The 27,357-nt window shown below is 45.6% G+C and overlaps 1 protein-coding gene across 1 annotated transcript in view; it reads left to right on the forward strand.

Annotated features, from left to right (window-relative positions):
* SLC37A3 (solute carrier family 37 member 3) overlaps positions 1 to 27,357 on the forward strand; it is a 175,945-nt gene that overhangs the window by 56,831 nt on the left and 91,757 nt on the right. Inside the window, exon 4 of the mRNA XM_086953054.1 lies at positions 26,855 to 26,947. Coding sequence (XP_086809180.1) covers positions 26,855 to 26,947 — 93 coding nt within the window. The remainder of the gene's footprint in view (positions 1 to 26,854; positions 26,948 to 27,357) is intronic.

Genomic DNA, 27,357 nt, shown 5'->3' on the forward strand with positions numbered 1-27,357 from the left:
AATAAGCAATAAAAGGTGCATGCCTGAAACCAGCGGACAGCTGACCTGACCGGTCCTTGTAATGCATATTGCGATGTATGAATGACCGTCTAAAATGGCTTATCCAGAGGAGCATTAGGCGGCGCTGCACCCACTTTATAAATGTACAAGTATGAACGGGGGTGCGGCCCTTTTTATTACTCGGGTGACCTTTAGCACCATTCCAAACCTTCTATTATACCTATGCTTGACGAGCTACACTTTTAACCAGTGCCGGGTTTCTACTTCCCTGGGCGGAAAGAAGCATTGGCAAGAGGCAGACTGTCTTGAAAGACTGGTGGAGAAGGGGCAAAGTCAGCCACTGTCCGATGGCAGAACACCGAGGGGCATATTCAGAAAGGCATATTGGAATATATGAAGCAGCGCTCCTCTAGTAGTCTTTTACGTACTTACTTTTACATGCCATTGTGAACTGGCTCCAAAAGATTTAAAAAATGAATAATGATACACACTTGGTGCACATAAAAAGCTCTACACTCTGTGTGTGCACTTTCACTAATATGGAATTGGACGTTTGGGGCCGTTTCACAAAAGTGCAATAGCATGTGAAAGAGCACTCGTCCATTACTACTTCCTGGCCTCATAAATGCCTTTGTAAACACACCTCTCTATCCTGTAGTATGTGCCTCCCAACAGCCTACACCGAAAATCAATTGGTGCTGGGGTGCGTGCAGGGCGGCTGGGGCCTCTCAAAGTATAAAGTCCACTCTGTCGAGCAACTGTTGGATGGAAAGTCCCATGCAGAACCAGAAAGAAGCATCTCTTATTAGCGCTCAAACTTAACGTTAAAAATCCTTATTCATGCCATTTTCACTTCATTCTTTCTTTTTCTTAAAATTATCAATATCAGGATTTCCGTCCTTTTACAGCATTCTTTCCATTTAACAAAAATTTGAGCTCTAGCTCCTCCCCAGACTCTTGACAGGCATCCCTTCCACAGGAGTTTAAGTGAGTCATGCATTAAACCGAGTCAATGCCCTCCACAGACTTTTAAATCACTTATATTAAACAAGCATTTGCAATGCAATAGGTCTCGCGTTTAAGCCATTGGCATTGTAAATGACAATGCCTTTTATGTTTAAAAACCAAAACATAAATAAAAAGCATTGTCATTTACAATGCCAATAGCATAAACTAGTGTAAATGCGAGACCTATTGCATTGCAAATGCTTAATTTTAATTTTTTAATATTAGCAATGCTTAATCATTTATGACAAATCAAGCAGTAACTATGATCACAGAGAAAAATGTAATATGCCTTAACCCCATCGCTGCTCGGCCCCCCGACTCCCTCCCCCACCCCCTCCCGTGGCTCTGTCTGTGTGTGTGTGTGGCTCTGTGTGTGTGTGCGTGCACGGCTGTGTGTGTGTGTGCGTGCACGGCTCTGTCTGTGTGTGTGTGTGTGTGTGTGTGTGCACGGCTCTGTCTGTGTGTGTGTATGTGTGTGTGTGTGTGTGCGTGCACGGCTGTGTGTGTGTGTGCGTGCACGGCTCTGTCTGTGTGTGTGTGTGTGTGTGCACGGCTCTGTCTGTGTGTGTGTGTGTGTGCACGTCTGTCTGTGTGTGTTGTGCACGGCTCTGTCTGTGTGTGAGTGTGTGGCTCTGTGTCCGCGAATACTCTCTAGTACTCTAATGCTCACCTATTGCCATTGTAAATGACAATACTATTTATTTATGTTTAAAAAAAAAAGTCATTAGCAATGCCAATAGCTCTACCTTTAATAATGCCGAGACCATTGCATTGTAAATGCTTGTTTTCTTTTGTGTCCCTACCAAGGAAAGACACTATTTGTTATGACAATAAATATGTTTGTTTTGAACAGAGCTGCTGTTCACAGGTGATCCCGTCTTTGTTGAAGGCAGTGGGTCCTCCCAGGGGTTCTGGAGGTTGCTGACTGCAGGACAAGGTGACTTTTTGGCACAAGATCTCTGGAACCTGCAGACGGGCCGGTAGGGCTGGGACCAAGTCGGGTCTTCTCTGCAGTCTCCTCTGCTGAGCATCTTCTTTCGTCCTTCTTCTTAGGTTGTGTGAATCTCACTTCTTGGTTCAGGGCTTCCCCTAAATACAGTATTTAGGGGACTTTTTAGGGGTACTTGAGGTCAGTAGCCTCTGGGCTACTGACCTTAGGGTCACTACACCCTTTGTGTGCTCACCCCACATGGGGGAGTAGGCCCAATCCCTAATCCTGATTGGAGTGCCTGCCATCTGCAGAATGGTGGGCTCTGAGGAGTGGGCTTCACCTCTCCTCCCCACCTGAGGGGTGGGGTTGACAGAGGTGGGCACGCCTTCTGGCTTGTGCAAATTTTTCGGCCTGTCTTCCTGCCGAAAAGGAGGGTAGACAGGAAGGGGGCCTGCTCCTGATAGCGGGAGGGCTGGGGGGTCGCATTACAAAGTCGGCAAGGACTTTAAAGCTCCCCTGCCACAGATGGCTCCTCCTGGCCTGTGGGAGGTGTGACCACCTCTGTCCAGGAAAGGCTTTGTTTCTGAGCTCAGGGAGCGAAGGCTCCCATCCTAGGGGTCCAGAAACATGTCTTGTGGTGGCAGGCTGGTGGGTACCAGTCAGCGAGCCCACCAGAGGCTTGTCGTTTTTCAGGCGGCTTCTCTAAGATGCCCTCTGAGTGCATTGGTTTTCCTTTCTGCAACTCTTCCTGCAACGTGTCTGATCAATTTGCCAAAGCTTGTTGGTGGTCCCGTTCACCACTGACCCTCCTGCAATTCATTGAATGTCATGGGATTGCTGGTGGATGGCTCCTGTGATTCTACATCATCGCCTAGTCTCCACAGCTGCAACTCTAATGCCTCCATCCTACCTTGAATTACCATCAAAGGGTGGGCATTGTGCTCCTGCACTTCCTGATGACTTTGGTGGTTTGGACTCTTGTCTCCTCTCTCCTCAGGCACTCCATGTCCGGAATCCATGCCTAGGTTCCCCGACCTGGTCCATGGGTCACGGTAGCAGCTAGACATCTGAAGATCCCCATTGATTTTAACGGGTGGTTCCGACACCAATGACACCTATGCACCCGGGCTCCCTGGTGTAGGTATCCTGCTTCTCTGGGTGTCCACGAGTAGGGGTGATTACCCAGTCTTCCTGGTTACAAAGGGTAAGTCGGGGTCATGTGTATCCTATATGTGGGCTTTGGGATATGTATGGAGCAAACGTTCAGTCTATTAAATCAAGCAAAATAGGTGTTTGTACAGCAGGAATGCTCAACTTGCATATTGGAAGGTGCTCTCATATGTGATGATGAAGAAAAAAGTGGCTTTGCGTAAATAAAAGATTTGCCTAAGATGACATCATGAGACCAGTTTATGGGTCAAGTACATTGCAGTCAAGTCGATTAGTCAGGTTACTGGACCTGCAGTCTTAATAAAATTTTTATGATTTTTCGAGGCCTGACTAACAAGTTCTAATTAACATCTATAGCCCAAACCTTCAATTTTCAGTATTTAATATACTTTTATCTCCTTCATGTTCTACAATCAAGACAAAAGCGAGGAGTTCCTGAATATTTATTTGATAGAAAAGAAATGGAGTTGTTGAATATGAAGCCCTTCCCATGGAGAAGGCTAAAATAGAAGAGCATTGAGGTGTTAAAGCAAATATGAAACCAGGTGTTAAAAAAAAAAAAGGAGGTAACATATGGATTTTCTGGTTATTTATGGCTTAATATAATTTTAAATGGCTCTAAATAATTAATTGGAGAGATGCCTACCCTAGTCACACATCACCCTTTGTCTGTTTCTTGAGATTATCCATACTCTTTCGCTTAATACCTCCATAATTTTAAAATAGACATAAAATGATTTTCTTTGTTCATTTAAATGAATGGGAGTAGTTTTGTAGTGGTGCAGTAGTCTATTTGCACACTGATCTCACTACACTTTAAAAACAAGCATTTTTAATGCAATAGGTCTCGCCTTTATGCAAAATTAAGCTATTGGCATTGTAAATGATAATGCCTTTTATCTATGTTTTAAAAACAAAAATAAAGGCATTGGTATTTGCAATGTCAATAACTCAAACTCTCGTAAATGCGACCCCTATTGCATTGCAAATGCTTGTTTTAAATACGTTGTCAAAAGCCGTCTGCAAATGGAGGACAGGGGGTGGCGTCAATCTAGGCTGCGCTTGGGTGGCGTCCTGGCTTACAATAAACCCCAAACGCGCAATTCAGTATACACGCACGAAATAAGCACTTATTATTTTGCTCCCTGGGTTTGTCTACTAAGAGGCCATGAAATGTAAGGTTACTTTCCCAGCTGTATGGCAATCTGCTCCTAAACATGAAAGGCTGATTCAACACTCCTATTCGATGGTTGATCCGGGCAATCTTCACTTGACATCACGACCCGATGATACTCTTAGCCACGGGCTCATGTAAGGCACAAAGGGGTCACAAGCATGGACCATCCCCGTCTTCTGTCCCCAAGAACAGCCAGCCCCCCCAAATGCACGTTAGGGGCAAAATTGTTCAAGCAATTCCTTCACATGTCAAACTGTGAGAAGTAAAGTTCAACAAAAGCATTAAAAAGAGAAGCAATAGTAACCCCGCCCCCTCCTACAACCAATGAGGAAACCACCCCCATTAGTAAACACTACATAATAGGCACAAGAAAAACAAAATCCATGAAAATGTCCCAGAAAAAGGCACAGTTAAAGGGACAAGGTGGGTGCATCATTCACAGCAGCTGCAGGGCCTGGAGTGGGCCGAGGGGGCAAGTAAAGACAGTGATTTCCCCTCCCTCTAACCTCCACAGCACTCTTTGCATCCCTGACTGTGAGAGACCAATGCATTCTGGGTGTTTGAGTCTTGTGTGCTTCCATTGAACTGATTAGATCAACACACCTGAAATCAATTACTTGTGGGTGAAACGTTCAGCACTGGAGACAGTGTCTGTGGTGACCCCAGGGAGGGTGGTCAGGACTGATACCCTCAAGGATATGCTTCAGGTGCATCCTGCTGCAATCTAATGTGCTAAAACTGCACCCAGTACAAGAGAGAGACTGGACTCCAAACGACTAACACGCTGCGCTGGGCTTCCAGGCACATAGGACACCCTATAGTTGCCCTCCTAAGTGTACCACTGCAACGCCCACCCACCATGCTTCTGGCATTTGGTCGACAGTGTGGGTGGGTAGGGGCTGTACTCCCAGAGGTTCCAAATCCAATGGACCTTAATAAAACCCATCAACCATCTCATACATGCTGTGATTGCCGAGTGGAATCTGGCAGTTGACTAGTTAAAAATGTTCACCAGCCTTGTGGCCAAAGTCAGCCGATGACTCTATGACCCTCCGAATGCCATGTATTCCTGGACTTGGGTCTTTTTAAAATTATTTTCAGTTGTTAAGTTCAACTGCAGAAAACCTGGACTAAAAGTCCCAGAGTGCAATAGTTTGCAAACTAAAATGTGGAAGTGGAGTCGACTGCCAGCCCTACTTATGGTTGGTTTATTTTTCCCATGTTGGGCGGCCTGGGCAGATGACTGACATCGAGTGACGACCACACACGTGGTAAGGCACCTCCACGCGCCTCCTAAACATACTCGCACCTCCGCATGCACAGCATTTTACCCATGCAATTTATCGGGCACGCGCGATTAACTCTTGAACTCACGCAGTCACTGAAAGGGGTTATTAAAAAACAATTTAGAAAAGGTATCCATTTAAAAAAAATAAAAGGCAATGGTTTTGAAATTAGACTCCCGGTCCCTCACGTCAAATAAAGGGAATACGAATTGTAAATGAGACATAATTACCTTGACAAGGTTGAGGCAGGCGCGCGCCTTGTGTGGCGCGACAATGCCAACTAATCACGCATGGATCAGTAACATTACTTCTAATTACCAGCGTTGTGCTTTAAAACCTTTCTCGCGCACGGACACCGCGAAAAAAAAAAGTGTGACCGCGAAAGATAAGATCAGGGAGGAATGCAGCTGGCACAGTGCGCGCCGCTGCTCTCTCCCGAGACCCCTAGGCCATGGGAGTGAAAGTTTTGAGGGAAGGTGGGACCTGCACCAGTCTTTGGCCATTTGCGTGCTTTTAATTCCTTCAACTGTTGTTTTTGCATTTATAACCCTGGGACGGGTATGCACAGACGTGAGTCCGGTGCTCTCCATGCCACTGGAATCAAGCTATCCTGGCTGATGAGGGCTGAAGCACGAAACCGGTCCTAGGATGCTTGTTCCTGTCCAGGGAAGACCTGGCTTGGCAGTTCCGGCTGGACTGTTCCCATGGGCCACAGGGTCAAGACTGATTTGCATATGGCTGGGTTCAAACTGGAATGGCATGGTGAGCAAAAAAACAATGGATTTAGTCCCGAGATCTGTACTGGGGTGAATGTATGACATTGTTCTGCATTCTGTCCATCAACCGTGTTTTTGCATTCAATTATTGAAAGCCACACGCAAAGGCTGTGTGGAAGGAGGCCAACCCTCACGGAGAGGGCTCTTGGAGGTCTGAAGTGATTCCAAGAGCCCTCTCCTAGTGTAGCTCATGCGCGCTGCGCTAGGCGAGACCTAATGAATGAATTTGAACTTCCGTAGATTGTAAAACCCTTTAAATGTAAAACCCTTTAAATGAGTTGCTTTTCGGACATTTAGTATTTCTTTTTACTCTTTCCCTTTTCTGTTTGTCAGTAATTGTACCTCTTTTCACGGATACACAATGGATACAAAATATGATGAACACATTAAAAAATATATTTGTATCTTTTCAAATGTTGTTCTGTGTACATCCTGAATAACAACATTCAAACTTAGCCCCATAGCTGCTATTAAACATTCCTCCCCAGTGCTGCGCTGTCCATTAGAACTAGTGCTGAATGGACGTTCAATGGTCGTGCGCAGCACTGGGGAGGTAGTGCTGCCGTCGGCCAATGCACCGAGGCAGCACTTAAGGGGTTAATTAAGACATTTTAATGTAATATGTTAAATCCGACAGAACAATGAGGCTACTATTTTTAAACTCCCTCAGATGGTCGTAGACTACGCAGTTTTCACAAATTTCAAACACTTTAAATGTACAATAGAAGCAAGTGGAAAGGAATGTTTTCAGGGACATGTTTGTTTCAAGAACTTGTAGCAGTACAAATGAGAACCATTTTCATGTACATTGTACAGGAAAGTGAATGATTCAAAGCTGCTTCTCCAGCAGCATGTTTTTCTATTGCAAGCACATTGTTAGTCAAGTAAACTTTCTAGTTCTTTTTTGTAGGTTTGTGATCTTCACCAGTAGGTGTTCTAGGAAGAAGGCATGTTGATATATTGCTTGATGCTTTAATGAGATTTGTCTGAATTCCAAGTTGTCAATATCCCAGTAGACATTGACTGCCTAAAAGCCAATCAAAATGCAGTGTTATGGTACTTTACAGCGATCTGATTTACAATTTATATATTTGAGGTTTGAATTAAAACTACCTGGGGCCGCATTATACATACTACGCACTTTCTTTCATTGCGCTGGGAGCAATGAAGGAAACTGCAACGTATTATGATGAATGTGCTGCCCTCAGTGCAACTTTAAACTCTCGCTCCTAGCCCATTCCTGTGAAAAACAGAGCGGCTGCTTTGAAACCGCTCCATGTTTTCACAGTGCAGGCAGCAACCCCTGCACTTTTAAAGGAGAATAGAGATCCCCTTGCAGGCTGGTGCACAGTTGATGTCTGGGGGAGCCATAGGACCCCCTTTCTCCCCTTAAGAGGGCTGCTCTCTGAGGGGCGCACTGTAATGCTCTTGCAGGGGTATGGAATTTAATAAAATATCTACTTGTCCATGGGACAGGTTGCTTCATAAATCTACTTGTCCTGTAGCAAAATCCACTTGCTCCTTTTGTTCCATGTAATGCAGTGACAAATTATGGCAGCAATCTCTTTATATAAGAGCTCTGAAATAGCCTCTCTGATTAACTTGTGTGATGGAACCACTCATTCCTTAGCAACGCGTGCCTGAACTACGCGGTCTTAACCTCAACTGAATTTTTACCACGCTTGCCTTTACAACGCATACCTTTACCATGCAATTACGTGGTAAAGACATGATTGGTAAAGGGACTTGTGTGTTAATGAGCACACTCCTGCCCTGAGCCCTAAAATTCGGCCCTCCTCCGGTCTATTTTATCCACCACAGCCCTCTAAACTTCCCTGACCCCCTATCCCTATACGCAACCGCCCCCCAGTCCCTAAAAACTACTCCGACCACAGACCCCTTCCCTGAGCACTAAATCCAGGCCCCACCCCCAAAAACCTACCCCCAGTACCCCCCCAGCCCAACTGCCCTCTTGACCTGAAAACTGTTCCTTTTCTGTCCCCTGGCCTGAGCCCTAAAACTACTCTGACCCTAGTCCCCCTCCCTGAGCCCTAAAACCAGCCCAACCACTAAAACCTACCCCCTGCCCAACTTATTTATTTATTTTATAGTTTTATAGAGCGCGAACCAGACCTGTGAGGGTGTCGGAGCGCTTTACAGGATTAAGGGGTGGTATGCAAAGCGTAAGGACGGGAGGGATCACATTGGGAATTGGGGATACATTATACAGGAAAAGCATACCGTCTAAAGTCCAAGCTACATGTGGGATAAAAATTAAAACCGGTAGATCTATTATACTAGAAGGCACGCAGTCTCAGCTCTTGGGGGGGGGGGGGGGGGGGGGGGGGGGGAGATGCCCAGGAGTGTAGAGTAGGTATCATCCGTAGAGGCCGTGGATAATGCCGAGGTGAGGGTGGAACATGTCGATGGGGCTATTGTAAAGTATTTATTAGATGAGGTATTTTCCCATTAAGAAGGTTTTGGTATCTTTCTTAAAGTGTGCCAAGGATGGAAGTCTTCTGATGGTGGGTGGGAGAGAGTTCCACATTCTTGGTGCGACCCCAGAGAAGGCCCGATTGTAGGTTTTTTCCCCCCAAAAGCGTGCTGGTTGCAGCATCAGGTCTTTGGCAGATCGGGAGTTTCTGGCTCCTCCGAATACCACAAGTTTTTGTGCGAGAAATGTAGGGGAATTGGAGTAAAGAGCTTTGTGAGTAATGCAGGCCAGTTTAAATTGGATTCTGGCCTCCAGGGGATGCCAGTTCAGAACTTTGAGGTGGGGAGAGATGTGGTCGAATTTCTTTGAGCCAGTTACGAGTCTAGCGGCGGTGTTGAGACAGGCTTTCAATGGGGCCAGAGAGTCTTGGGTAGCCCTGCGAGTATAGCATCCATATTCTAGTTTGGAAATGACTAGTGCCTGAGTTGCCGTTTTAAGGTCAGACACATCGAGGAAGGGTTTTAGGTTTCTTAGGTAACTCAGGTGGAATCTAGCCATTTTGGCCATCGAGTTTATATGGCCATGCATGTTCAGGCTGCCGTCAAGGGTTATTTCAAGGGATTTTGCAGAGTCAACAATGGTAGGAGGGCAGTTTAGTGCTGTGATGGTCTTGATCCATTCCTGGATGTCTGGATTAGGTTTGGGTGGGGGATCAGAAGAAATTCAGTTTTATTTGCGTTGAGTTTAACCCCTTCCATGCTGATGACGGCCCCCAGCCGCCATGCACTGCGGTGCTCGTGTGCTGATGACTGCTGGGGGCCGTCATAAACCAGCCCACTCGCGATTATGCCGCACAGGCGCAGAATCGCAGCCGCATGGAAGGGGTTAAGCTGGTTGGCGGTGAGCCAATGGACTGTCAGCTTCAGGGCCTTTTTCAGAGAGAAAATGTCTTTAGTGGTAGATATTTTTATGTAGCTCTGTGTACATAAGGTAGGAGATGTTGGCGGCACGTAGCTCCTCGGTGAGAGGTTCAAGGTAAAGGTTGAAGAGGGTAGGGGAGAGGGTTGATCCTGGGGGGACTCCAACCCGAGAGGGGGCGGATAGATCACCGTTGATGAGGACTCTCTGTGAGTGGGTTGGGAGGAAGGATCTAAATCATTCAAGGACGGTGCCATCCAAACCCCATCCTGAGTTTGAGGCATTCAAGGAGAATTTCATGGTTAACCGTTTCAAAGACAGAGGAAAGGTCTAGGAGGATGAGGAGACAGGTTTTGCCTAGGTCGAGGGCTTGGAGGGCGTCATCCACAATGTGGAGTGGGTGGTTTCCGTGCTGTGTCCAGGTCTGAACCCTGATTGGAAGTTTGGAAGTCATCCAGCAGGTGAAAGTTGTTGATGTGTAGGCTTAGCTGCTGTTGCACACATTTTTCCAGCACTTTGGCTAGGAGTGGGATGTTGGATATGGGTCTATAGTTCCAGCGTGTTTTTTTTTTTTTTTTTTTTTTTTTTTTTTTTTTTTTTTTTTAGGATGGGGACAACTTGGCCAGCCTTGAGCGAATTAGGAATTGAGCGCTGTAGGAGGGAGGTGTTGATTATTGAGGTCCAGGAAGGGATGATTGCCTGAGAGGCGGCAGCTAGGCAGTTAGAGGGGAGAGGATCATTAAAGTGATTGTTCGGTTTAAGTTAATTTTCTAGGGTAGAGATTTTGTCGCAGAAGAAGGAAGAAAATTCCTTTGCTTGATATTAGGGGTTTTGGTGTTTCTTTGGAGTTTTTCGCTAGTTTGTTGTATTGGTGTTTGACCAAGTCGAACAGCTTGCGCGCTCGATTTTTGGCGTTTTCCAGTTCAGTTCTGAAGAATTCTTTTTATTGTTGAGGATTTTCTTATTGTAGGCATTTCTGGCCTGGCGGAGAAGTTTTAGATGTGCTGCTGATGGGTGTTGTTTCCAGTTTCGTTCAGTCTGTCGAAGGGATCTCCTCTCCTTAATGAGGGATCCATTGAACCAGGGATTTCTGTCTTTGATCTGGGTTCTTTTTAATTTTAGTGGTGCCGGGTCATCAAGAATGTCGGATATGGTTGAGGAGTAATGATCCGCTAGGTTGTCGACCGAGGTGCACTGAGGGGGGAGGGGGGGGGGGAGATCGGACTCTGCAAGTTTCTCGTGATCAAGGTTCTTGGGGTGTCTAACCTATCGTTTGGGAATCACAGGTTGAGGTGTCCATGTTTTGTGGGTGCTGAGCAGGAGGAAGGTGATGGGGTGGTGGTCAGACCAATCACAAGGGTCAATAGAGAAGTTTGACCGCTGATTCCTTAGCAATGAACCAGTCTAGAGTGGTGCCTTTCGATTGAGTTGGGAAGGAGCAGGCTTGGATAAGGGCTTGATCGGCCACGAAGTCTCTGATGGCATTGACCTGGGGGTCCTTAGGATCGTTCAAATGCAAGTTAAAGTTGCCAAGGAAAATGACTTTGGAGTTTGGAGAAACCTTGGCTGTGATGATTTCCATGAGGAGGTCCGTAAAGGTGTCGTTCTTGCCTGGGGGGTGGTAAAAGATGTGGAGTTTGCACAGCTGTGAGGTGTTGTTGGAGATGGAGAGTGCAAGGTATTTGCAGGAGTCTGTGGGGTCCACCGGCAGTTCAGTAAGAAGGAGGTTGGAGCGGTAGATACAGGCAATACCCCCCCCCCCCCTCTTTTTAGGTCTCGCACCTGGCGATGCAGCGCGAAGCGCTGTTACCAGAGAGACTTATTGTCAGCGACTTGCCTTTCAAGTGGTACAGACCGGAGCACGCGCGGCGATTGGGGTTTGTGGACGCGCACGTACAGTCACGCGCACATGTCCTGTACCGCAGGCAAACCAGCATGCAGTTTCACTTTCGGCAATCACTTTCGCCCCATCGTTGGAGCGCGCCGCAATGGCGGGTCCGCTAAAGAAATAAACATTGATACTGTGCCTTTATCGGCACAAATTGAGAATCCCCCACTCACCCGGTCTGCAGGGGTAGGATCCTCCTCAACGGCAGCGGATGGCGTTAGGGAAGGCTCTGCGGGGTGGAGCTTGGACTGTATAACCACTGCCCACATGGGTTCATGCAGCTAAACGTACGTGGCTAAACGTGCTCTCCGGCTGCCTGTAGTGCAAGGGCCCGTCTACCAAGGCTTGCAGGCCCGGGCATGCGTCTTCCAAAGAGCGAGCATCGGTTACCGCCCACTGCGGCGAGGAGATGCAGTAATAGAGCCCGTGCTAGTGCGCGGGACCCTTGAGCCAACGAACAACCTGCAGAGATGCATCTAACGAATCCCAAGCCAGGCTCTAAAGGCTCAAAGCTAATGAACATCGGAGAAGATCTCTGAAGCCCACCCTCTCACGAGTACCTAAACCTATCCCAGGCAGCGACTAAAATGGACACTAGAATATGTATCCGGCTGTCTGATTGGTGATGAGGCTGTAGCGCTTGGTTTAACTAAGGAACCAAGCAGCCTGTTTTACGCTGTAAACATCCTGTAGTAAATAAATGACGCATTCTCCAGGAAAAATCCTGACCACTGAAGCTGCAGATCTAAATGTGTTATATCTAATCAGCAGTTAGTGCCGTAATTATGGGAGTCCTTTGAGCACTGTTGTGCTAGATTAATAATAAACCCTGTCTTCACTGTAAAATATAACTGCCCGCTTTTCTTCCGAATTCTGCTGCTGAGCGATGTTCCTTGGTTTTATGCACCGCACGCTCTACTTGCGTTCCTTCCCTCGTTGCCTTTCGATGCCTATCACTTCGATTGATAAATTGCCCTCACGGTGCTAGTAACACTACTGCAGCAGGTTCACAAGCATTGGCAACTCGCCATTATCAGCCTGCCGCCATGTAGCAGAGGATTCCAACCAGCTGCTGCCCCTGGACCGGTCCCCGGTAGCTTGTCTCCTTTCTGGTGAAGAATTGGCTTGGTAGTTTGGTCTGCCCTGTTCCCATGATGCACTGGGCCAGGGACAGACTAATTTGCATATAGCCAGGTTCTGAGCTGGGATGGGGCAGTGAGATAAATAACGGTGATGGATCAAGCCCTGATCTTTGGACTGGGTAAGAGTGGTCTGCTTAATTCAGACACTCTGTTCATCACCACCCCCTTTCTGTATCGTTTTTGGCCACTATAGGTGTGGCAGGGTATACTCAGACATGAGTCCCTTTCTCACTGCTCCATCAGGATTCAAGCAAGCCGGGCCGAAGAGGCTGAAATGCCAGAAACCGGTCCCCGGTAGCTTGTCTCCTTTCTGGTGAAGAATTGGCTTGGTAGTTTGGTCTGCCCTGTTCCCATGATGCACTGGGCCAGGGACAGACTAATTTGCATATAGCCAGGTTCTGAGCTGGGATGGGGCAGTGAGATAAATAACGGTGATGGATCAAGCCCTGATCTTTGGACTGGGTAAGAGTGGTCTGCTTAATTCAGACACTCTGTTCATCACCACCCCCTTTCTGTATCGCCTGGACCAGCTGAAGCGCCTCGGCACCACCTAGAACCTGGTGAGTACCGCAGCGCTACTTCCCTTCTCGACTGCTTGCTTCTTATGCTGTGAACATGCCACCAGGGGCTGCCATTTGCTACCCCATACCCATCTTCCCCATGCCAATGTGTCTCTAACTCACTGCCCATCCTTCTCCTCGTGTCTATAATCCTGCCCGCTCTTATCCTCGTGTCTGTGTCCCTGGCTGCTAGTATCCTCGTGTTTCATCTCATGTCTGTGCCCCTGCCCGCTCCTCTCTGTGCCCCTATCCGCTCCTGTCCCCCTGCCTGTCCCTGTAGCCCTGCCCATAAACCTATACCCAGCTGTGCCCTATGTATGTGCCCCTAACCCCAAGCCCCCTTCTGTACTCGTGTCTGTGTCCCTTTAACACTACCAATATCTGTACTCCTCCACCCCCTAACTACTACTGTCCTCCGTGTTTGTGTCCCTGCCCACTCCTTCCCCGGGTTCCTGTAGCCCTGTCAAAACACTCTACCCACCCCTACCTGCTATAGCTGCGCCCTGCCACAACCTACTTCTACCACGGGCTCTGTATGCCTGAACCCACCCCATGCACACTCATGCCTCGGGGTCTATTACCCATAATCACCAACCCGACTGCTCCCTCGTCCCTCCACTAACTCTGCCCTTCCCGCATCTGTGATTCTACCCCCTACTTCCAATAACCACATTTAGTAACTACGCCCTCGTAACTCAAGGGATACTGCCCTTTTTGCCCCACTGGTTCTATCCTATTACCCCCCAAACACCGCCCCAGTAACAGCTCCCTCCTACTTCCAGTCGCTCTGCTTTTCCTACCTCGGTGATTCTGCCCCATACCCTCAATAAATGCCCCTAGTAACTGTGCCTTCCTAACTCCAATGATACTACCAGCGTGCAATATGCAATATACTATTTCGCTGGTATGTGTTCCGGAAGCTGCCGTGTTAATGTAGGTGGTGTGTGCAGGACTGTTTGTGAAGGGAGCTCCTATTAGTAACATGGTGAAGCCTTTAGCATATTGATATTCCGAATCTCTTTAATATTTAAGAACACTCCAACCCTCTATTATGTTGTATTTTTTTATGTGTTCTCTATAGCTTACATCATAATCACATATCTTTTGTTTACCAAATACGAACTCCCATTGTTCTGTCATCTGTGTGTGCACTTTGTGCCATAGTGGCATACTTAGGTCTCGCATTACTGAATATTACAGCTATTGGTGTTGCATTATTATTTGCAATGCCAAAAGCTCAAACTTTTACTAATGCAAGACATATTGCATTGCAAATGCTTGTTTCTTTGAGTGCCTGTCCGTTCTTACGATTTTATAGTTGGGCGGGACTAAGAGGTCTAGGCAGGGCAATGAGGATTCCTTGAGCCAAGATTCAGTCAAGATCGCTAGGTCCAACTTATGACTCAGGATGAGGTCGGCGACATCAGATGCATGCTTTACAGCTGACCGGCAGTTTATTAGGAGGCCTGCTAGGGAGCGGTAAGAGTGAGTGTCGAGGGTAGAAGCAGAGGTGGGAACTTTAGCTAGATTGCTATTGACTGCCCCCTTGGCTGTAAACTGACCCTTTCCTGTCCCGTGCCCTGAAACTCCCCTCCCCAGCCCTGATAACTAACCCGACACCTCCCAGCCCCCAAAACTACCCCCAACCCAAACAAACTACCAACGTCCCCTGCCCTGAGCTCTAAAACACCTGACCCCCCAGCCCTGAAAACTACGCGGCCCCCCCAGCCCCCAAAACTACCCAAACAAACTACACCCCACTCCCTGCGTCCTAAAACTCTGACCCCCTCCAAGCCCTGAAAACTATCCCAATAAACTACCCCCAAACCACACTTACCTTCTCGATCTTTCCTCTTCCTACTCTTCTGCCGAGCTGCAGCCACCAACTTGACCACACATATTCCTTAACCACGCATATGTGTAGTTAAGGCATATGCATGGCTGAGGCAGTGATACCCTCTGATTATACCAGGACTCCTTCCATAGTAGAGTTTGAATACTAGCAATTCCCTTATGTTGGCACGTTTCCGCAGATCTACATACTGGGGCTGAAGATAATGATAAGCAATAGTTCCAGTATTAAAATGCTCTGAGTCTGTGAAAATCTACTAACTTGCACGTTTTAAGGGTTTGCACCAACTCTTTTCTAATCTTTTCCCATACTGAGAGGTTGGAAATGTACCCCTGACAAAGGCTGACATAAAACTTCTTCCAGGGTTGGGGAAAAAAAGTGGTTGGAGGGAAGTGATCTTTCAAACGCAGATTTTCGAATGAGCAAATCTACACCTGCATATTTGCTGATGCTAAAATGCAGTTCACAAATATTTTCTAGGAGTACTATTTCTTGGCCTACTTCTGAAAAGTCTTGTGAATTCACGAAAGTCTTATATCTGCATTTAATGCAAGGACATGGGTTAACTTTTGAGACTTTATTTAATAACTGGGCCCCTAATTAGGTCTGGTGTTAACCATGACTTTTGTGTTTATTACATTTGTCTCTCTCTCTCTCTCTCGCTCTCTCTCTCTGCTAGCTTCACTGTGAGTGACCGCATTCTGTTCTTTCACAAGGAGCATATCGACAGTTGTTTTGTTCAGTGCCAGGGACTACTGTGGCAATGTGTGCTTTTTGATACCAAAACAATTTTTGCTTTTGCCAATGCGTGTTATATTGGTTAGGGCCCAGCAGCTCCACGCCAATACGGTTTTACAAAAACCATGCCAAATCAAGTCATGCATTGACAAAACCAAAAGGCTAACCAACAATATCAGAACTACTGGCTTTACCAATGCTTGTTTATTTTTGTTTCCCAAAATCTTACTAAAAGTGGTTACACTGATTTTTCCATTATGGGAATCTTTGGGAAATACTAGCATACATCAACACATGTTACTAAATGATGCTGCAAAGAAATGTGTTGTAACAAGCCTCCATAAACCAGCACAGAATACTACAAAATGGTACCTAAAATTTTACAGTAGTTTAGCAAAATGTTTTTGCATTTTTTGTGAACATTTTACTTTGAAAGTAAGGAATCATCAATCTTGTAGTCCAGCTTCTGCAAATATTTGCATCTAATCAGAGAGCATTTTGGGAGTATTATACTTAGCCTCCTATTGCGAAATATTGAAAACGTGCGTACACATTTTTATACTGGAACCACTGTCAGTAGTGCAGGCTGAGCTTACATTATTTACTGAGAGTGCTCGCCCTAATAGTAAAGTCTTTGCATTAATGCACCATAAATACAAGTTTGAACAGCATTAACCCATAGATAGAAATATTACCTTAACTGTAGGCAATGCCTTTCCCTGATCCATAATGTGGTACTGTTAACTGGCAGCCAAAGTGTTTGTGCTGTCGGGGGTTGGGCCTACTTGTCCCAAGGACAAAATACACATGAAAACTTGTTGCCCTTGACCCTAAACAGTATGTCCCGGATGTCGGGCTATAGGAATTTCACATCCCTGCTCCTGAGAGCTTCTTTGCCTTACCTGTTACACCGCCACTGCCAGGAGTCAGGAGAAGGGCCAGGTCCTCAAGCCGCCACCGCCGAGAGTCACTCAGTCACGAAGCCTCGCGCCGCCGCCCCGGGGACTACATTACCCGGCAGGCCTAGGGGCGGCGCGCTACAGACGCGGCGAGAGCGCGCCAGAAGGCGCATTTAAACTGCGGACACCCCCGCGTCGCGGGACGCCGGGCTAAGCCCGGGCAAAGGGCGGGCCCTCTACGGCAGGAAGAGACAGGGACAGGGCTCAGAACTCTGCCCAAATTATTGTCAGTAAGTTATTCTTATCTATATTGACGCTGCATTTGCTGAAAAGACGTTCTGTGTTCTGGTATCACACAGCACTATTTTGGTGATATTTTCTACGTTGCCCCTCATCATGTCTAAGGCAAAATCGACTCTAGTTGTCAACACCATTGAAAATTACATGGTTCAGAAGGTTGCCAAAATAAACAATGACAGGAGATCCTCACTGGGGTTGAGCCTTACACCTGAACTGCCACCTGATAACACGTCTCTAACTACACCTGCTTTTGACATTAGTAATGAGGTATTTCAGACACCCGAGAATAATCCACTAACTCAGCTACTAGTAGCTATTGCAGATTCAGTCTCTGAGAGTATACCTGATGATGAATTAATACTGCTAGAAGAGGAGCCCACAGCACCGGTACCAGCTCCAAGAGCTGCTAAGGGAGGGGAGAAAAGTCTTTCAAAACGGGGCGAGCTTCGCTCAAGTAAAAAACGCCCAGATGTATCCCCATTGAAAAACACCGGAGAAGATACAAGGGAAATCTCTGGAGGGAAGCTACTCTTGGACGAAGACCAATTTAAGAAACTGTTAAATGCCCTAGATAGCAAAATTAAAACTATAACTAACTAAACCTCTCCTAAGTAAAATAGACCACCTCACGGAAGAGGTGAATAGGCTGGGGGGGCTTCTGCAAAAATCATTAGAAGAAGCAGCAAACGACACCAAGCAGAAAACACTTAAAATACCCAGACAGCTCCTAGGCTAGAATTATTGGAAAATACTCCCTTTATCCCTATGTTGACTACTGATATAGGGGGGGGGGGGGCTCTAGGGGATTAGATACTAACATTGGTGATCCTGAAGGACCAAGTCAAAGGGACAGACTGGCAGATTCTAATATAGAGAAGGGGCCTGTAGAATTAATTGTGGAGGCATCCCCTCTGATACTGGTCCTAGCAAATGTTCCCCTCTTAGAACCTGGGCTAGTAGAGAATACATCTTCCCTGATAAATAAATCACTCCACTGGCTATCAAGGAATATGGCCTTCACCAGTTGGCACAAGAAATTGTGAAAGCTAGAAGAGTAGATTGGATCGGGGGTGGTATCAAAAAATTTAACGGGGATTGTGGGGTGTTACACCTTTCTGACCCCGAAGTGCTGCCAAACATCCTAGCAAATATATATCCCCCCCAGCGTAGATCCACAGAAATAGTCCCGTTAACGCTAGATTTTTTCTATGCAAAAAAAAGGGAATATCCTAAATCCTACAGTGCTTAAAACAAAATGAAACCCTGTGTTAAGAAAAAGTAAACCCCTCGGTATAAGAAGCAATTGGGGCATACCAAAGCAGAATAGATACTCTGCCCTTTCTGGCCTCAATGAGTGTGATTGACTGAAAGGGTGGATGAGTATAGGCAAGGATAATACAGCAGGGATCCAGGAGAGGGGAATAGGTGCTGTTAGGAAGCTTACTACAACAAATTTTAGTATTGGTAGGATACTCCGTTCTAGTGGGGATTCTTTTTGTACTGTGGGGCAATTGACCTCGATTCCCCACATTATTGAATGTAGTGGGGAAATTAGCCCCCCACCTACTTTGATCTACCCCCCGCATGTAACACCATTACATGGGAGGGCCAGTCAGTCGAGGACAGGTCTTAAACTTCTTTCTTGGAATCTGGCGGGAATTCATCACAAACTAGAGTCCCCTGAATGGTGCGAATTTGTTGACAACTGTGACGTACTTATGTTCCAGGGCTTTTAAAAAAATTTTGTCCCTGCGAAAAAGAACCCAAAAGGGCGGCCCTCAGGGGGGTTAATCACATGGATACGCCAATCATTAAAATGTACTATTAAAGTACTATTAAAGCTAGGCCCGTTAACAACTGTGACTTACTCCCTATCGTGATAACATGGGCTGATGGCCAAGATATGGCCCTCTACAACATCTATGCCAGGGGAACACAAGGGGGTAAAGCTGCTGAGGTGGTAGTAGCTTTAGATAATGATTTAGAGAATCTTCCATCTCATATCACTATCCTAGTGGGGGGAGACATGAATACTACATTCGAACCACTAGGTCACGAGGATAACGAAATGTCCCTAGAGGAAGATACTAAATGGGGAATCCCGCAATTGGATCTACCTGTGGTAAAGAAATGGACTGAGGTGGCAGTACAGGTGAAGAGCTTGTGTTTGGCCAGGGGGTTGAGGGCAGTAAATGGTCGCACCCCCTCAGACCTTCAGGGTGTGCACACCTTTGACAATACAAGGTCAAGTAGTCGGATAGATTACATCCTTGTAGATGTTAGAGATTGGCACAAGATAATAGATATGAAAGTGTCATCTAGATTAGAGAGCGACCACAATCCATTGTGTTTACTCTTTAATCTGGACCAAGGAGAAAGCTCACCTAAACAGGAAAGGGGCGTTATGCCGCTAGATGTCATTTCAACTAACAACCTCCGCCACATTAGATGGGCAACATTGCTAGATAAGCCAGGGGATAAGCAGGACTTACTGGAGGCTGTTGCAAAAGAAGTCAGCAAATTGCAGGTTTATTGTAATGATCCAAATTTTAACAAACTAATTGAAGAGTCTCATCCTAAGTTTTTTGCTAACTTACAGGGGTTTTTCTTAAAAAAAAGTACAGCAGAGGAAGGGTGCTGCCCCCCAGAGAAATCGAGGATGGTATGACCATTCTTGTAGAAAGGCACGGCAGAACCTCAGCCTAGCGTTGAGGACTAAAGAAGGAGTGTTGAAGGCCAGGGATGATTATAGGAAAGCTCAAGTTAGGGCAAAAAGGCTTTGGGATGAAAACCAATGGCTAGATCTTAAAAAAGCCTGTGCAGCTAAGCAGCAGAAAGAGTTCTGGGCTATTTTAAAATGGGGCAGGGGTGGGATTGCAGAGTGCCCAAAAAATCATGTAGCAAAGGAAGCATGGGTGGATTTTTTTAAACCACAGTATGCTGATAGTTTGACTTCGCTATCCCATCCGTGCCCCAAAATGGTATTTTATAGCCACGAAATATTCACATTGAAAGATGTGAATGTAGCATTGGACGGGGTGACTAGAGGTAGGGCTCCAGGAATTGATGGAATACCGGCAGATGTATTTCTATCTGACCGGGTTAACTGGTGCCAATATTTTGTATGGCTTGCGAATTCTATCGCACAAGGAGCCACGATACCAGTTTCATGGAAGGGTGTGGAGATAATCCCAGTTTTCAAAAAAGGGGATAAGGCTTTACCAAGTAATTACAGGCCCATCAGCCTTATCGATTCGGCGCAAAAACTGATGGGTAGAATGATACAAAATAAAATACAGGCCTGGATAGATGATAAGGATATCCTTTCCCCGTACCAAGCTGGCTTCCGACCCCTAACTAGCTCCGTCGATCAGGTATTCCATTTTTTAACCCTATACTGGAAAAACGTGACTTTGACAAATGGTCCATTATATGCTGTTTTTGTTGACCTTAAGTCAGCATTTGATTTAGTACCCCGACAAAAATTATGGATTGTTTTGAGTGACCTTGGTATTAGCCCCGAGTTATTGACTTTGCTCGTGCGTATGCACGAAAGCAACTACGCAAGGATTAGATGGGGTGCACAGGGGGACGTTACAGATTCTTTCCCCGTGGAGCGTGGGGTAAGGCAGGGATGCGTCCTGGCCCCCGCCTTATTTTCCCTTTATATTAATGGCGTAGTAGACTTCCTAAAGAAATCTCCAACAGATGTCCCAACGCTAGATGGGGAGCGGGTTCCAGTACTAATGTTTGCTGATGACACTCTATTGGTCTCACGGACCCCTAGCGGATTACAAAAGACAATTGATGCATTTGGAGATTTCTGTCGGATTCGGGGTTTGGAGCTTAATACTACAAAGACAAAATTTATGAATCTGAATCCCGCTAAGCAATTCAAGGGAAAAATACATTTTAATGGGTCTTATTTGGAAGAAGTGAACGCTTTCACTTACCTTGGTATCTCGTTGCAGGTTAGTATGAATTGGAAATCTCATATGGATTCTGTGGTCTTAAAGTTCCATCAGCTGGCTGGGGCCATAGCACAGAAATATAAATCCTCATTAACAAAACCCATTCAGCCTATAATGGAGATTTAAAGTATGAAAGTGCTGGGCGCCTGTCATTATGGATCAGAGCTATGGGGCTTCACCAATCTGAGCGGTTTGGCAACCGCAGAGAACAAATTCCTTCGCCGGTTGGTTGGTGTCCCACAGAGTACTCAATCGATCCCGCTCCTATACGACCTTGGGAGAAAAAAGATCGAGGATATGGCCCGATTGCACCCACTTTTATATTGGAGGCGCATAAATACTACTCCTGAACTAGGTCATTATGCATCTGCTCTTATGGACATTATTAAATCTGATCGGTTCCATAAAATAACCTGGCTTAAAGAAATTAGGAACTTGCTTCAAAAATTGCACTTAGACCACTTATGAACTACCACTGACCCTTCCGCCTTTCCATCTAAGGCGTTACTGAAAAAAATGTATTGGGACATGGTACATCACTCTGTTTTAATTTCCAATCAACCCTCTATGTTGACATCCCAGTACTTGGAGTACAAAATAACCCCAAAATGTGAACAGTACTGGGACTTGATCACAAAACCCATGGATAGAAAGCTGTATTTCCAGTTTAGAGTTGGGTCACTACCTTTAAATGCTTTTACTTTTAAATGGTCTCCAGGCAATGTAAATACATGTTGTTACTGCAAGGTACACGTTGAGGACATCCCACATTTTTTGTTTGCTTGCCCATTATATGCTGCCCCAAGAAGTGGATGGCTAAAACCGGCTTGCAGGAATTTGGGTATAAGAAAATACCTAGAAGCACTAAGAATATTAAGATCAAATTGTGCCCCCAATCTTGCAATCGCCTTGGCCAAATACTTGGGATGGGCCTGGATAATTTGCACGCGCACTTTAACTGCAATTGATTATGTATGATGGAAAACACTTAATTTTAAGATCAATCCCATTTTTCATGAACTAGGCACTGTGACTCTGATTTTTAAAATGTATGGATCTTTTTAAAGTTGAAAGAATTCGCTAGCATTTTTGTATCTGATTGTATTTAATGTGTATTTTATGTTCATCTTAAACTTAGTGTAGTATTTATATTTGTCTAGAATAGGGGATAGATGCTTTTATGACAATGCTGTCGAATAAAGTATTGAAACTTGAACTTGCTTCTTTGCCTCTGCGCCCACTTCTGTAATATGGCGCAGACGCAAAGGGATTACCTCATTTGCATGCAAATGAGGGGATGTCCCCTTAAGATAGCTCTTGCGCTAAATGTGTGCTAGCATTATCGGTATTACAGAAGGGGCCGCAGAAGCCTCTGCGGCCCCTTCTGTAATATCAAAATGCCCTGTGGGTGTGCAAATCAGGCACAAACGCCTGTTGCGCCCCCAGGGCACTTTGTGTAATACAGCCCGTGATGTGCAGTCATCTGTTATCTGCCTGTTTGAACCTCTACTCTTTCAAGAGAAGCCTTTTTCTGATCGTACAGAACTATGGTAATCAAGTGATTTTATTGGACTTTAACTCGTTCTTGAAGACTTTGGTTCTAGAAGAGATTAGGTAATTCCACCAGTGTGGAGCAGTACTTCAGAACACTTGCAACTTAAGCTGGGCTTTGAATGCCTCAATGCATTCACTTTTTGGAATGTTCCTGCTGAATGCTTCTTTATCAACCCTGCCAGCTGTGAGACTCCATTACTTGCAGATCTGTCAAAACCTCCTCGCCTGGGTAATGTATGTAAGCAAGGACCCTTGTCCGCTTTATTTTGGGCAAGTAGTCCCACTGTGTTTTCGTGAAGGTTTGGCACTCTACCCAGTGTCCCTTATTGTTAGGTGTGTCTCCCACATATTATTCTGGTTCTAATAAGTGTGGGATATAAATTATAGCATATTGTGCCACTTAGCATGCCTACACAGCATGCTGTTGCATGAGGTGCATTTGAATGCGAGCCACTTTTTTCCTGACTATTTGCTCACAGACTCTCTTAATGCATTGTTGCTTGGTACATTCTGTAAATCGTTCCTTTGGTTCAAGAACAATCCCCAAAGTCTGTATGTGAGCAGGCATTGAAAGGGTATTGTACTGAATCCGAATCTCCTCTTTGAAGATAATGAATTTCTGAAGTGCTTGAGAACCAGTTAGATGTAGTATAGAGTAGGGGAATGAATGGAATTTGTATTCCCCCATAGTGTTGAGAAAGTGTCTCTTTTGACATGGTTAGCTCCCCACTTTTTGCCTGGAAAATGATGTGGTTTTGATTGTAAGGGCACAGGGTCCCTGCCAAACAAGTACCCTGTGCCCATTCCCTAAAATTGTACTACAATGGGCAACATCCTCTCCCCTGTAAGTCCCTAGTAAATTCGTACCCTTGGTACCTAGGGAATGTGGACTGAAGAGGGTCCCCTAGACATCCCTCTCCAAGGCCATATCACTGCCACTGCAGCTTGCATGCCTTGGTGCAAAGAAAAGCGACAAGGTCGACATGACACACTGCCTGTGTGCCATGTCCAGCAGCACTGCCCAAGGTATAGGTAAGTCACTCTTGCAGCAGGCCTTACAAGCCCTAAGGCAGGGTGCACTATATTTGAGGTGTGGGCATATCTGCACAAGCAGATATACCCCTAGAATATTTAAGTTTATTCTTTAATATTGTAAGTAGCAGGGAAGCCATTAAGTGTACATAGGCTGGAAACTCGACAACTCTAGTTCCCCAGCACCATTATGGCTTCACTGAACCCAGGAGTGTTTAATACCAAACCACTCCTCTTAATAAACCCACACAGATGCCAGGGTTGGATTTATCAAAACATGTACTCAGAGGGCACCTCAGAGGTGCCCCCTGAAAACCAACCAAACCTGGTGTGGTCTCTGACTGACTTTAGGCAGCCTGCCACCACCAGACCTGTCTCTGACGTCATAAACAAAGCACATCCTGGGCGGAGTTGTCACACTTCCTCCCCCATGATAGGCTCAGTGCTCGAGAGGGAAGCTTCGAAAGCCTGCCACCTTTGTAATACGACCGCAGCTTGTGCTGCTAGCTGCAGAATGCCGCCCATGGTTCAAACCCCCACTTTTGGTGTGAGAACCGGCGGGAAAACGTAGAAGGAATAGGAGGCGTGCCTTCCTTTGCCAACTCGACCCCCCCACTCAACCCCCCAGGTGCTGGAGGGGAAGTTATGTACACTTTTCAGTGCCCACCATCTTAAAGATGGTGAAACTTATCCAATCAGGGCTAGGGTAGCATAATATTGAGTGTAGACACCCCAGCTCAGAAACCCTTTGGTCCCTACCAGTTACTCCCTTGAAACACCCTTAAAACTAGTATTTAGGTGGCTCCCCCAGACCCTGAAATCAACTGTGCAGCAGCAAGGACTGAAGACACCCACTGACTTAACCCCATCCCTGGAGTCTTTGCGCTTTCTCTGGTCCTCAGCTGTCCTAGCCACCAGGAAAATTTGACCGTGGCCAACTATTTTTCAGATATGGGCATCCAAAGTTTGGTACAATCTACGGGCCTCAGAGTACAGGCTCAATATTCTATTAGTACCCCCTGGAATACAGCAAGACCAGTTAGGCCCTTAGCTGGTTCTTCAAAAGCGTAACTAGCACCCCCAATCCTGTATCTTCCTATATTCCAATTTTACCTGTCTTTTTACTTGTAAATTAAAGGTGTATTATTCTCTGGATATATAGTACTGGCTAGACATTGAGTGTGTTACTTTTTTTTTATATTTACCCTAAATGTACTTACTTTTTGCATACCATTTTTGCTGAAAACATTGCCAATCATAGGTAAATTAGTATTGAAGAAAACACTTGCAAACCCAGGCCTATCACAGCAACATATTTTCAGTGTTTACATTCCACTGGTTCTACAAGGAAAAAAACAAGACCCAAATTAATATGCAGACATCAGCCATAGTTATAGTAAAATGGTAATTCTCTCTAAAGGAGGTGTGGTCTCTTTTACTTTCCTAAATTCTGACCACTTAATATTTATTGGAGCCTTTGAACCAATTTTTGTAATGAAAATACTCGACACCCACAGCTAGTGCTTCAGATTTGCAATTTTGGGTCTCTGCTATTGTGCTGGCTACAGTGCGAATAGTGCTGGGTATTTACAGCACTTTCAGACTGCTATGTTTGAGTGGACTAAGTTTTCGGTCTTTACTAATATCCTTGCCACCTTTTGATCCTCAACTTTATTTTTGAACTTCTGCTGTTAGTATTCTACTCTGTCAAATCTCCACCCTCATCTTTCAGGTAGTGATTTAACCACCACCACCACCACCACACCACTAATGCTATTAACCCCTTCCATGCTGGGCCGTTTCCGCCGCTGAGCGGTAAACAAAAGAACAGGGCGGGCCGTGACGAACCCCAGCCGTCATCAGCACACAAGCGCCGCAGAGCGTGACGGCTGGGGTTCATCACCAGCATGAAAGGGGTTAAGAAAAATTTATTCGCATACTGCTGCACGCAGGTGAAGAAGTGTTTAATCCCAAGTTTTTTATGATGATTGCTTGATATTTCAGAAGTAGGTAAAAGTTGGAGGAAAAGCAAAAGTTCATCACCCTGTACATCATATTCCAAGAAATATCACAACATAGAGTGGCAGAGAATGGTGGTTTGTAAGCTTGGGATTTGACGTCCATCAGCTGATGGTGTGTAATTGAAATGGCAGGTGACAAGACAGCCAAGATCATATGAGCGATTATTGATGTATGTGAAAGAATTAGTGCTAGACCCCTTGGTGGCTGACTTGCAGGCATTAGCTCAAAGATTGTGCCAGGGACAAGGCTCTCCTAATTTAATGAGATATTACATTCATATAATATGCTATGTTTTTGTTGTGCTGTTGACAGTTCTTCGAGGGATCTTGTTGGACGTGGTATTAATTTTGCCCATGAAAGATATTAGAGAGGTGGTGAGTGGTGAAACATAGGCCCAAGGGCAGTCCTGTATGGGTCTGAACACCTTTCCTTCCATCCACTTGAGTTTTAAAATTTGCAGATAGTGACTGTAATCAAGATTTGATTTGGACTAGCAACCTAATGAATGGTGTGTGCCAGTCCTTCCGGGATAACATAAAGAAGTGTCCATCCACAGGGTCTTGGATGGAGTCCAGTCTAGAGCCCTCATGCTGTCCAGGGTGTGTGGTCAAATGGAACACTGCATGGTACCTGTGCTATCTTGCTCCTTGTGTTACTTGGAGAGTGCCTATGCCTCTAGATAGTGCCAGGATTAGAGATCACATGATACCGCACTGTTTCTGTATTTGGTCTAGACATTTTAATTTGGTTGTTGAAAAGCGCTGCTGATTCCTTATTGTTGCCTCTGTGCGCTTTCAGTACAGACTTGATAATGGAAAGTGTGCTACCCTTTGTAAATTGGTTTCAGTCAGTCTTTGGGATGTGCATAACTTTCATCGTACTTCTACAGAGCCTGTGCTGCTTGCTATATTAAGCTATAGACAATTTGACATTCCGGTTATCTGGAGAGAGTAATAGTTGTTGCATTGAATCATATTTGGGTGATGCATTCCTGTATTTGCAATTTTCTTCTCAAAGTGCATTAGGTGGCTGGTCCAATTCATATTCCAACCAAAGGCTCTTATGAGTCCTTTTAGCCCCCGCAGCTTCTGAAGATGTAAAGCATCCTTGATGCACCTCCGATGCATGGTACGTAGCAAAGTGTTTGTGCCTTAATTGGGTGAAGGGCCTTAAACTGTGTTTTTTTTCTGTTCTAGGTCTGGAATAGTAGCCATCTATTTCCAGATGCGGATGCTGCTACCCTTTTCTTGGGGCTGTTGGACACCATCTTTCTCTTTTCCTACGCAGTGGTGAGTCACAGAAGTGAGACAGTAGTCTATGTATGGATCACCTTTATGAGCACTTGTTATGTGTATGAGGTCACCTAGGAGGCGGCCCTATTTTATAAGCCTTGTTCACTCTGATCCTGGAGACCATCTTCTTGCATTCAGTAGTAACCATTTTGTCTTTCTGCGAGTATTGTAATGGTGAAATCCTTTTCTTCCTAATATTATTCAGTATCTTTGAGGCAGGGAGGCTATGATTGCTTGTGGTCTGCTCTGTGTGACTGTTGCCTTTCCTTGCAAACCTACATCCACCCCAGCTGTGATTCCCTCATAACGCTCTTTTGGTATAATCCGGGTCACTAAAAGGTTGTGGCAGGGAAGCCCCAAATTATGCGGCTGGATTTTCTAAACTATGCGGCAAGAAAAGGCAAATT

The sequence above is a fragment of the Lissotriton vulgaris genome, chromosome 1_2, assembly GCF_964263255.1.
Source record: "Lissotriton vulgaris chromosome 1_2, aLisVul1.2, whole genome shotgun sequence".
Lineage (NCBI taxonomy): Eukaryota > Metazoa > Chordata > Amphibia > Caudata > Salamandridae > Lissotriton > Lissotriton vulgaris.